The sequence below is a fragment of the Uranotaenia lowii genome, chromosome 2 (genome assembly GCF_029784155.1).
Source record: "Uranotaenia lowii strain MFRU-FL chromosome 2, ASM2978415v1, whole genome shotgun sequence".
In the NCBI taxonomy this organism is placed as follows: domain Eukaryota; kingdom Metazoa; phylum Arthropoda; class Insecta; order Diptera; family Culicidae; genus Uranotaenia; species Uranotaenia lowii.
Genome location: NC_073692.1, coordinates 416,301,148 through 416,314,227, shown reverse-complemented (window position 1 = coordinate 416,314,227; position 13,080 = coordinate 416,301,148). Strand labels below are relative to the sequence as shown.

General features: G+C 42.8%; 1 protein-coding gene across 1 annotated transcript; it reads left to right on the top strand.

Moving 5' to 3' along the window:
* The first annotated feature begins 7,800 nt into the window (after window positions 1-7,800).
* On the top strand, window positions 7,801-11,151 carry LOC129743432 (uncharacterized). The gene has a single exon (XM_055735466.1). It carries the CDS (start codon window positions 7,801-7,803, stop codon window positions 11,149-11,151), a length of 3,351 nt encoding a protein of 1,116 aa, XP_055591441.1.
* Window positions 11,152-13,080: the final 1,929 nt, after the last annotated feature.

Here is a 13,080-nt window from a genome sequence, read left to right as displayed (position 1 = left end):
ACGGCACCCTGTCGATACGCCCTTAAATCGACGGCCCTTCTGCTTCCGGACTACGACGCACAGTGGGGCAGACCTGACCAATCGATGGTCAAAACCTCATAACTTTTTTAAATGAAATCCTACTGGTTTGATGTCTTCTAAAAAGTTGTTCATCTGATCAAAATCTTTAATTTTATGTAACTTTTTTTCATCTAGATGTTGTGAAATTTGATCTAGACAACTTTGTTTAGCAGATTTTCCTTATCAACTTGAAGGCTACTCAGTAGGGTGTCCCAAAATTGCATAATTTCTTGGAATCTGGCGGCTCACCCTCCAAATGATACATTAGGATGTGGAGAACAAACTTTTGTATGGGGTCGAATAAAAAAAATCATGTTTAGAGGTTCCGCAAACGCGATCTTTGAAAAAGTCCGCTTTCAAAATATTTGATTTTCAGTAAATTCTGGGTTCAAACATTTTCATAAAAATTATATATTTTATATTTTTTAAAATTTTGTTTGGATTAAAAACTACACGTTAAAAATTAAAACTGAACCGAATTCATATTAAAATTTAAAATAAGCAAGCTATTTTCAGGGGAAAAAAATTTTTTTGGTCCAAAAATTTTGTGTTCAACTGACCAAAATGTTTACCTAGCGTAAAATATTTTTATTACCAATGCCATCAAAAGATGCGGATTTTTGTGCACTTAAACTTTTGCTTAACAAAGCATGTTGTTTGTATCATCGTGTAAAGAGCTATTCACGGTTTAATCCTTAATAAAAAATCACAATTAAGGATATTTTTTATTTAATTTATCAAATTCGTCTTAACAAATACCTACTTCAAAATCAAAACAATTGCAGAAAAAGACTTGGATGGTTTAAAGGAATCATCAGAAGGCTATATGCCAAATTTGAGCTAAATCTGACAACGGAAAAGGGTTGTAATGAATCTCAAGTGTGAAAGGGAATCTGAGACGTTGTGTTCTAAAGAAGCATAAAAAACTGGTTTTTCATAAAATATTTTGTTCTTTACCAATCATTTCCTTAATTATTTGATCCGAAGACTGCAACTCGATTGGACTTAAAACAAAAAAGTTATGGCTGTTCAAAGAGTGTATTTTGGTGGCAAATTGTCCAAAAACATGTTTCACCAAAACGTGAATAACTTTTGAATAGGCAAAAAGTGGCAACTAGTTTTTGTTTTGTTGGATAGCTGAGACTTCATTTAAATGTTTGAGAAGAAATGAGAGTGGGGTAACGTGGGGTAACATGTTTTCCAGATGTCCCAATATGATGAAAATTCGTAATTTTTTAACGTTGTACGTTTATGCTCGTAAAAAAAATTAAGATTTTTTTTTCGATTCTTCAACCTCAAATAAATTAACTTCATATTATTCTGAACACATCCATGTTAATTTTTTTTTATTTCTTCAAGAAATAAAATTTTAGTGGACTATTGAAAATATTTTTTTGATTTTGCGATAAAATGCAACAGCATCAAACCCCAACTTCACCTAAGCAGATAATTGTATGAAACAACGAAATTTAAATTTTGTTTGACAGATTTGTGATCAGTGTAATGTCCAGTTTCTGAAAAGCATAAATTTATGATGAATTTTTAAAATTACAAAAAGGGGTTTTGGCCAAGCTTTCATAGGTCCTGCCCCACTGTGCGACGTCGCGACGTAGCATTAACAGCAGCACATCACGGTTAGTAAAACTTTTACACGTCACATTACAGACAGAACATTGTTTTATACACACAGACAACACGCCACACAAAACATCAATAAAATCACAATAAACATGAAATTTCCGGTTTTATGTATTTTATCCGTGAATCTCCTTGGTTATTCAGTAGCCAGCCAGCCCTGAGGTTCCGTACTCTTAGAGTACCTTGCGTTGGCTGATCTAGTCGCTGCTCAGCTATACGTAAGAACATAAAAATTATGTTCGATTTTGTAAAAATCCGACCACCTGGAGGATCAACACAACTTTAAGAGCATTTCCCTCAGCTGTATTTTAATCGATTTTTATAAAATTTTGTGTTTCGGAATAATCTTGTCGAGAATGGATAAAAATCATGGAATGTGTAAACCATAACCGAAGTACATTTTATGAAACTTAAGCCATTCGATGTAAGTCAACCGTAAGTTTAAATAATTTTTGTAATACATGCAAAATCAAGTAAAAATTAAAAAAAAACGATTAAATCACTGAGATTTAGTTAGGCACTGAAAAAAAGAGAAATTCGAGTCGTATGCTTAGTTTCTCGAAGAACCAACAATTTATTTGTCAACGGGTACGATTTGCTGATTTCCATCTCGGAATCGACTTTCTCGTAAACATGCAAATATTTAAATTCAACTTCGAATTTCAAGCCCTCGAAATCAGGAGTCTGGTAAGAAGGATCTGTAGGGCAAGCCGAAACTCAGCCTCTATCTCTCTGTCTCCGGGAAAACAAAGACCGTGTCGTGGCAAAGTTTGATATTTATTTTTCCTGAAGGTGCAAGAGCATCGAGCAGCACTATCCTTGGCTCACCTGTTTCTGCCAGCAACTATCGAGAATCAAATTTCGTGCCATTTTTACGAGTCCTCAGAACGTATGCGATGTCTTCCCCGATGGGTGGCGCCGTTTGGCGGGGGGCGGAACAAAGTTGGAGGATGTGTCAAGGTGCATTCGAAAGCAATAAAATGTTGCAAAAAACTTGCCTCCATCTGATACATATGGTAATTGGAAAAAGCGTTAATCCCGTTAAGCAAGCAACGATGTCGTCGTCGTCGTCGTCTTTTTGGCATCGAGACACTCCTACGATGACGAGGGGCAAAGAGGATGCAAGCTGGCGGAAGCATCCCGTTTCTAACAGATTTTGTCCGCCCGGAAGAGACCTTAGTCGGGTGCACCCGAGATGTGTCACCTTTTTTGTGCACCCCCGACCGACAGTTTATTTCCGCATCCTGACTCCGAAGGCAAACGCATCCATGGATAAGATTTTGAGGAGGAAAATGCTTTTCTTGTGCGCTCTCATCGACGATGTGAAATGTTTGCTTGGAGCACATCTGACTTGGCGCCCTGATGTGTGTTTAGATTGGAAGAAAAGACTACATATGTTTGCAGCAATTACGGTTGAAGTACTTTTAACTATTTTTAAAGAATGGATCACTATTTTTGCCGAAGTCAAAAAGCTATGATGTTAACAGTGTCTGGCACCGATCCATTCATTGCAGCTTGAAGCGTTTCCTAGGAATTTGAAGTGAATTTTGGGATTTGAAGCGATCTTGCTTATTGCTACAATTCTTTTCAAGATAGTTTAAGGATCTCATTATAGGATCTCATTTTTCGAACACAAAGGAGGTTTATTTTTTTTTTTAATTTATTGAAAATCGGTTGCACTTGTTCAAATAAAACATTTTATGCTTCAGAAGTTTTTGGGTAAGTTGTAATTAGCAAATAAAATCGTCATGTTATCAAATAAAAAAACTCACACAAGTTCACTATTTCTCACGGCAAAAATATATCGTACCTACATTTCGAATAAACTAAATATGATTTTCGGAAGTTTAAATCCTTTTCCATAATTTTGAATTTATTCTTGATTTCTTATCTTATCCCAGGGATTGAAATGCTCTTGCTCAAGCGGCTGAGCATCAAAGCTCTTGAAGCTCGAGAGCGAAGAAAGCTGGAGCCAATTCTAGCCCACCAATAAATGCTCAATTAAGCTCAGACCTCATCTGGCTCTAGGAGCCAAGGTTTTGCATTTTGCTTAGAGTTTGTTAGCATCAAGGAGCCGAAATTTCTTGAGCTTGCTGGCTCAGCAAAATTGTAACACTTGAGCCAAATGATGTGTATTGACTTTGTATTGTGGTGCTGTGTGAGCCAACGGCTTTTTCATGCACCAGGAACTGTGGAAGGGGCTTGTTGTATTAATAAAATCAATGTTAAAGATTTCTTGTAACTGGTAAAAGTTACCAGCACTCTAGTAACTATGAAAATATTAAAATTTACAAATTACGCCAATTGAAAGGGCTTTTTACGAGGATTATTAAAATCGATGTTAGAGAGTTCTAGTTACTATTTAAAGTTACCAGCACTAGTAACTATGAAATAGTACACGGAAAATAAAAAAAAGGTAAAATTTACCTTTTTGCGAGGTGAATTTTTTCCACCCCTCTTTCGAGGTAAATTTTACCTTTTTTTCATTCACCTAGCAAAAAGGTAAATTTTACCTTTTTTCAATTCACCTAGCAAAAAAGGTAGATTTTACCATTTTCTCATTCACCTAGCAAAATAGTAAATAATATCGTTTTCCCATTCCCTGATTTAAAAGGTAAATGGTTGTTTGCTTGATTGGTTTCTTCAATAATAATCAATTTAAAAAAACACAATTCATGAAAAAATTGGTATTTATTTGAAATAAATAGGGACTGTTACCTAATATTTATTTTTGAAATATATCACCGTGTTCTTTAAAAATTGTTGAGGTCAGGTCCGGCTTGTCCGGAATAATATCTGAAGGCTGACGGGAATACAACACGAAGCTCTGTGGGCCGATCTGAAACAAAAGCAAAGTATTATGAAGAGAACCAGCACAACTAAATGAAATCTAAGAAAACACTTACCATTTTGTTCCGATTTTCACATATTGTGCACGAAGCAGAACTTGTTCCTAAACGGCAAAACAGCTTAACCTCTGTAGGATACGGATGCAAATAATCCGACAACCTCAATAAACGGATTCGTCAAATAGTTACTTTTTTTCGAGATGATTTGTACCGTTTTGTTTAGCTCAATCCAGGTCAACTTCACCTCGCTACGAGGTAAGTTTTACCTTATTTGGATTTACCTTTCTTTCTAGGTGGATTATACTTTTTGATTCAGCTCAATTCACCTCGCTACGAGGTGAAATTTACCTTTTTTGGATTCACAATTTTTCTCGGTGAATTGTACCTTTTTTCATTCTTCGTTTCAGGTATATTTTACCTCGCTGTGAGGTGAGTTTCACCTCGAATAGGTGGAAGTTACCTTTTTGGCTTTTGCGAGCATTCACCTTTGCTGTCTCGGTAAATTTTACCTTTTTATTATTTTCCGTGTAAAATTTACAATTTTTCGGGAAAAACGCCAAATGAAAGGGCTTTTTGCGAGAATTATTAATGTTCGTTGCACACTGAGAAAATCCTGCACGAATAAAGTGGCGCTACCTAGTCCTGAGAAAGCGAAGCAGTCCAGTGAATTTGCGACGTTTTAGCACTGGGCATGCTGTCAAGTCGAGAGCGTTAGCAGCAGTGGGCTGCTAGGAAAACAAAAAAGATGGATTTCCGCTCTTTTCATCAGGCCCAGTATAAAAGGCCCTTCAGGAAGAAACGTGGTCTCTTTTTCCGACAGTGGCGGCCGTGCAGTCAACATTGAACCAAAACAACCAAAACATCTCAGCAGAGCAGTGATCGTCGACAAATTTAATGTTGAAATTTAAAAGTTTTGAAGTGTAGTAGTAAAATTAGTTATAATTAAGAAAAGTAGATATTGAATTAAATGTAGTGCTGTAATAAATGTAATTAAGGAAAACTAGTGCAAAATATACTTACCGGTGCTGAAAGGGGAAAAGGAATACTTACCTGTTTACTTACCTGCGCAACTTGATGACGAACCTGAAAAGAAAATCAACTGAGGAGGAAAACCAACGGCGAACATAAAGGTACTTCCGTTCATGGTCCTTCGAACCGGATGCCCGTCGAACTCCGAGCGTCCGGAACTACTCTACATTCTGGAAGGTACCCTTTTCATCTCGACGTTGGTGGAGTGAGCTGCAATCAATTTACAATTATACAAGGCATTGAAATTGCCTCGAGAAGGTAATTAATATTCCAACCACCTCTATTTTGGTACGTTTTGTGCTCCGCTGGGAATTTATCTTGCAGATTAACGCACGTGCATGATGGCTACGGAACGGCGTATCAAGTCGCTCAAAATGCGACTTCGAAGTATCGAGACGTCGTTCAACCTAATCAAAGTCTTCGTTGAAAACTTCGACGAAGAAAGTCAGTCGATGGAAGTTCCCGTTCGGCTGGAGAACCTGGCCGTGTTGTGGGTGGACTTCGGCAAAACGCAAGCCAAACTTGAAGCCGCTGATGTAGACGACAATGCGGTGATGGAGCATCAGCTAAAGCAGCGGGCCCAGTTCGAGACGGACTACTACCGGGTGAAGGGTTTCTTGCTGTCCGTGAATAAAAGTACATCGCCTCAGAGCTCCCAATCTTGTCACTCCGGTGCGCATTTCCCTACTTCTTCGCAAATTCGGCTCCCAGATGTGAAACTTCCCGTTTTTAATGGCGCTCTCGAAAATTGGTTGAATTTCCATGATTTATTTATTTCGTTGGTGCATTCGTCGACTGAATTGTCCAATATTCAGAAGTTTTACTATTTGCGTTCGTCATTAGCGGGGGATGCGTTGAAGCTGGTACAAACGATTGCGATTAGCGCCAATAATTACCCAGTTGCTTGGAACTTGCTGATAGATCACTTCCAAAATCCTGCACGTTTGAAGCAAGCCTATGTCGACTCCCTTTTTGAGTTTGCTCCGTTGAAAAAGGAATCTGCAAGTGATCTTCATTCTCTGGTGGAACGATTCGAAGCTAATGTCCGCATCTTGAAGCAGCTGGGAGAAAGAACCGAGTTTTGGGACGTGTTGCTGATTCGTATGCTCAGTATTCGCCTTGACCCCACTACACGAAGGGATTGGGAAGAATTTTCGTTGACTCATGAGGCAGCTACCTTCCCAGATCTGGTCAGCTTTCTTCAGCGGAGGGTCACCGTTTTACAGAGTGTGAGCAACGTTCAACTGGACACTTCCTCGTCTTCGGCACCCAAAAAACCGGTTCAACGATCAGCAATCATCAGCAATGGAGCCACTCAATTCTCACCTCGCCAATGTTTCGCCTGCTCTGAACACCATCCACTTTATCTATGCCAGACGTTCGCCAAGATGACCATCGAAGACAAGGACAAACTAGTACGCCGTCAACAACTCTGTCGGAACTGCCTACGTAAGGGACATCAATCGAGAAGTTGTCAATCAAAGAACTGCTGTCGAAAATGCCGAGGGCGCCACCATAGCCAACTATGCAGCACAGGTACCAGCCAGGGTGAATCCAGCAAGCCGAGACCGGAGGGCAATACATCCAGGGATTCTAACCCTACCAGCGAAGAAGTGTCATCATTGTCTGCAGCAGTCGGGAAACTTCCCAAGAAGGGTCACCCTAACAAGGTGCTCCTAGCAACGGCCGTGATCAAACTGACGGATGATTACGGCAATACTCACTTCGCCAGAGCGCTCCTCGACTCGGGTAGCGAATGCAACTTCATCACCGAGTCATTTGCGCAAAAACTCAAAGTTCGTCGCACCAGAGTTCACCTGTCCATCTCCGGAATTGGTCAGTCATCCACTCAATCTCGCTCCAAGCTTCGCACCACCATACACTCTCGAGTTACCGGATTTTCGACCATCGTAGAGCTCCTCGTATTGCCAAAACTCACTCTAAGTTTGCCATCCGCCACTTTAGACATTTCTAATTGGAACCTTCCGAAAGAAATTCAGCTCGCAGATCCTAACTTTTACCAAACCAACCCTATCGACATCGTCCTTGGCGCAGAATATTTTTCGATCTCTTCAAACCGTCTGGCAGAATTCCTCTTGGAGATTCACTGCCTGTTCTTGTGAATTCTGTTCTGGGATGGGTTGTTTCTGGGAAAGTTACCAACTCTACTGCTACGAGCTCCGTTATCGCCAATCTTGCAACCGTCACAGATATTTATCGCCTCATGCAACGATTCTGGATCATCGAAGAGGCAGATTCAGCTCCCTGTATGTCGGTGGAAGAAGCAGCCTGCGAAAAGCACTTTTCGCAGAACATTCAACGCACTCCAGAAGGTCGATACATCGTTCGATTGCCGTTTAAGGAACCTGTTTCCAGCGTAGGCGACAATCGCAGCATAGCACAACGTCGATTCCGGATGGTCGAGTCTCGCTTGCAACGGGACACTAATCTACAGGCTCAGTATCACGACTTCATGGCCGAATACGTCACCTTAGGGCACATGCAGCGAGTAGACACTTCTACTCCACCTACCCAGCAGTATTACCTTCCTCATCATGCGGTGATTCGCGAAGATAGCTCGACTACCAAGGTGCGAGTCGTCTTCGATGCTTCGTGCAAGTCAGGATCTGGCAAATCGCTCAACGACGTGCTCATGGTCGGGGCAGTCATCCAAGACGACCTTCGTTCCATCATCCTGAGAACCAGAATCAATCCCGTTTTGCTCATCGCTGACATCCAAAAAATGTACCGTCAAATCCTGGTCGACGAACGAGACACCCCTCTCCAACGGATTCTTTGGCGAAGTTCACCGGACGAGCCTGTCAGCACGTTTGAGCTGAAAACGGTCACCTACGGCACAGCTAGTGCACCATTCCTGGCCACCAGAACCCTACAACAACTGGCAGACGACGAAAAAGCGGATTTTCCTTTGGGCGCGGCGATTCTGAAGAGAGATGTGTACGTAGACGACCTGGTTACTAGCGGAAGGACTCCTGAAGAACTGACGGAAGTACGGAATCAACTTGACCAATTGTGCCGACGAGGAGGTTTTGAATTCCGGAAATTTGCGTCGAATATCGAGTCCGTTCTTGATGGCATTCCTTCCGAGCGACGTGCGCTTCAATCATCAGTCGAGCTCGCAGCTGATCAAACCATCAAAACCTTGGGCTTGCACTGGGAACCAGCTTCGGATCACTTCCGGTTCCAAATTCGGTTACCTGAACACTCTCAAGACGCGGTTCTCTGCAAAAGGTTGGCCCTCTCACAAATCGCCCAGCTGTTCGACCCGTTGGGATTGGTAGGCCCTGTCATCGTTACTGCAAAAATGTTTATGCAGACTCTGTGGAGTCTGAACTCCGACGACGGCAAGCCATGGGGATGGGATCAGCCACTACCACCATCTCTGACCACGTATTGGCAAAACTACTATGCGCAATTACCTGTCCTTGATCAGCTTCGAATCCCACGATGCGTCGTGCTTCCAGAATTTGAATCCAACCAGCTGTTTTCTGACGCTTCAGAAAACGCCTACGGGGCCTGTGCCTACTTCCGATCAAAGGACTTATCAGGTTCTATTTCCGTCGGCCTTCTCACGGCCAAATCCAAAGTCGCTCCTTTGAAAAAACGTAGCATTCCCCGGCTTGAACTTTGTGGGGCTCTCGAGGCTGCCCAATTGTATCAAAAAATCTCCTCAATCTTCGGAAAGAAGTTCGAAACCTTCTTCTGGGTCGACTCAACCACGGTGCTCGCCTGGCTGAAGGCGACTCCCTCAGTTTGGACCACTTTCGTGGCCAATCGGGTTTCAAAAATCCAGCTTGCAACAGTCGGCGCTTCCTGGAATCACGTAGCTGGTCAAGAGAACCCTGCTGATCATTTGTCTCGAGGAATTGACGCCAAAACGCTGATCTCTTGTAAACTGTGGTGGAATGGACCAAATTGGCTTCGGTCCGATGACTTTTTGCAGCTGACATCGCCATCAAGCATCTCCTTCGAGACCCATCTAGAATTCCGCACATCCAAACCGGTCGGCCTAACCGCCTCAGCAGACAGTTCCTTCATCGATACCTTTGTTGGCCGATTCTCGAAGTACCAAACCATGCTGCGCGTCACAGCATTCTGCCTCAGGTTGTCACGCAAGTCTAGAAGCGCAGAAGCCAGAAAAAGATCCTTCCTCTCAGCGACAGAAATTCGCGATGCCGAAAATGCCCTCATACGACTTGTGCAAGCTCAAGAGTTTTCCGAGCACGTAGCAGCTCTTCAAGCATCGAAGCCAGCTCCAATCAGGTCCCAACTCCGATGGTTTACTCCGTTCCTGGATGCAGATCGCCTGATGCGTGTTGGAGGACGAATCGACAAATCAGCGCTAAATTACGACGCCAAGCACCAAATTCTTCTTCCGTACAATCATCGATTCTCCGCCCTGTTAGTGGAGTGCTTACACGAAAGGCATTTGCACGCAGCACCTCAATTGCTGCTTGGAATCCTTCGATTACGGTACTGGATCACAGGGGCCAGAAAGCTGGCCAAAACAGTAGTTCATCGCTGCATAATATGCGTCCGAGCTCGCCCTAAATTGGTTGAACAATTTATGGCAGAGCTACCAAAGGAACGCGTCGTTGCTGCCCGACCATTTTCGGTTTCCGGTGTCGATTATTGGGGCCCGATCCTGCTCAAACCTCCTCATCGTCGATCAGCCCCAATCAAGGCATTTGTAGCGGTGTTCGTCTGCTTTACTACGAAGGCTGTGCATATCGAACTCGTTTTCGATTTGACGACAGCCAAATTCATCCAGGCTCTTCGTCGCTTCGTGTCTCGCCGAGGGCCACCATCAGACATCTACAGCGACAACGGGAGAAACTTTCTTGGTGCCAGCAATGAATTGCGAAAACTGCTGCGCTCGTCCGACCACGCACAAGGAGTTGCTGCCGAATGCTCCGATTCCAACATCAGGTGGCATTTTAATCCGCCACGAGCATCTCATTTCGGCGGATTATGGGAATCCGCAATTAATTCCGCCCAAAAACATTTCCTTCGAGTCGTCCGTGATCGTCCGTTGGCCTACGACGATATGGACACATTATTGTGCCAGATAGAGTGCTGCCTCAACTCTCGCCCGATTACTCCACTGAGCGACGATCCGACGGATTTCGAGCCGCTTACTCCAGGGCATTTTCTAGTGGGCACCTCCCTAAAATCCGTTCCAGATGACAACTTCAACGACATCCCATCAAATTATCTTCGAAAGTGGCAGCAAACTCAAAAGCTGCTGCAGGACATCTGGCGTCGATGGCACCTGGAATATTTGTCATCATTAGTACAAAGATCAAAGTGGTTTAACTCACCTGTGGCACTGAAAGAGAACCAGCTCGTCCTTCTCAAGGAGGATGGGATTCCACCAATTCGCTGGCCAACGGCCAGAATCTCCAAATTGCATCCAGGGACTGATGGCATCACGAGAGTCGTCACTCTGCAGACCCCTAAAGGCTCTTGTACCCGTCCGGTGGCGAAAGTTTGCCTTTTGCCCATTGCATCATCGTCGGAGGAAACTAAAAAACCGCCCGCCGCTGACCAATAAGCAGCAGACAAAATTTGCTGCACGTCGACACCTGCAATCATCCACCGTTCCTGCTCCAATCATCTTCACAACACTTTCACTTCTTATCGGCGCTGAATTTGTTTCCTGTTGCCGATTGCATCACCACCGGAGATCAAAAAACACTACCGGCGTTGACCAATCAGCGACAGAAACAGATTGTCATCAAATGGCCAAAACACTTCCGGCGGGTCCAGTTTTATTGAACCATACAAGGCACTTTTTCCTTTGGATCAGGTGAGTTCCTGTCCAAGGCTTTATTTTCACTTGAGGAGGTCTACCGGGTCTACTCTTTCAGACACTTTGCTCGTTCACCGAAATCCAAACATAACAGCAGCCAAGCTCCGAGATTCTGAGGTCGAGTGGTCCTGATGCAAGGGTGTTTTCATTTCGAGCTTCGCTGGTGTCAGCTGAAAACATATCATGCAGCCACACTCCAGTAAGGTCGAATGTCCCGAATCCATCGTTCTTACCTTTCAAGGCCTTATGCTGCTTGGATCAGGTGAGTTCCTGTCCAAGGCTCTTAATTTGGTTTGAAAGTGCTACCGGGTCATATGTTTGCAGGCACTTTCCGATCCTTCGAGAAAACAAACAGCAGCCAAGCTCCAACCAGTTTCGACGTCGAATGGTGCAATGGTGAACCGTTTTAAAACAAAAACAATTGTTTTCAAGGCCTAATTTCACTTGGGCCAGGTGAGTACCTGTCCAAAAGGCTTATTTTCCCTAGGAAGTTCTACCGGGTCTTCCAATTCCAGGCAAACCACGACACCGACCGGCGAAACGAATCCACAAATGCGACCGACGAAACAAATCCAAAACCTGACACCGACCGACGAAACGAATTCACAACCGCGACCGACGAGACGAATCAAAACATCACACTTTTCGACCGACGAGACGAAATTTCCGAGGAGCCGGCTCAAAGTAAACAACTTTTACACGCTGCGAAGGAAAAGATCATCGGTACCCGAGTTATCAACAAATTGGATGCTGTCAGAAACGGGTATTTCTGAAGGGGCCAGTATGTTCGTTGCACACTGAGAAAATCCTGCACGAATAAAGTGGCGCTACCTAGTCCTGAGAAAGCGAAGCAGTCCAGTGAATTTGCGACGTTTTAGCACTGGGCATGCTGTCAAGTCTAGAGCGTTAGCAGCAGTGGGCTGCTAGGAAAACAAAAAAGATGGATTTCCGCTCTTTTCATCAGGCCCAGTATAAAAGGCCCTTCAGGAAGAAACGTGGTCTCTTTTTCCGACAGTGGCGGCCGTGCAGTCAACATTGAACCAAAACAACCAAAACATCTCAGCAGAGCAGTGATCGTCGACAAATTTAATGTTGAAATTTAAAAGTTTTGAAGTGTAGTAGTAAAATTGGTTATAATTAAGAAAAGTAGATATTGAATTAAATGTAGTGCTGTAATAAATGTAATTAAGGAAAACTAGTGCAAAATTTACTTACCGGTGCTGAAAGGGGAAAAGGAATACTTACCTGTTTACTTACCTGCGCAACTTGATGACGAACCTGAAAAGAAAATCAACTGAGGAGGAAAACCAACGGCGAACATAAAGGTACTTCCGTTCAATTAAAATCAATGTTAGAGAGTTCTAGTTACTAGTAAAAGTTACCAGCACTAGTAACTATGAAATAGTAAAATTTACAATTTTTCGGAAAAAAACGCCAAATGAAAGGGCTTTTTGCGAGGATTATTAAAATCAATGTTAGAAAGTTCTAGATATTAGTAAAAGTTACCAGCACTAGTAACTATGAAATAGTAAAATTTACAAATTTTCGGGAAAAACGCCAATTGAAAGGGCTTTTTACGAGGATTATTAAAATCGATGTTAGAGAGTTCTAGTTACTATTTAAAGTTACCAGCACTAGTAACTATGAAATAGTAAAATTTACAATTTTTCG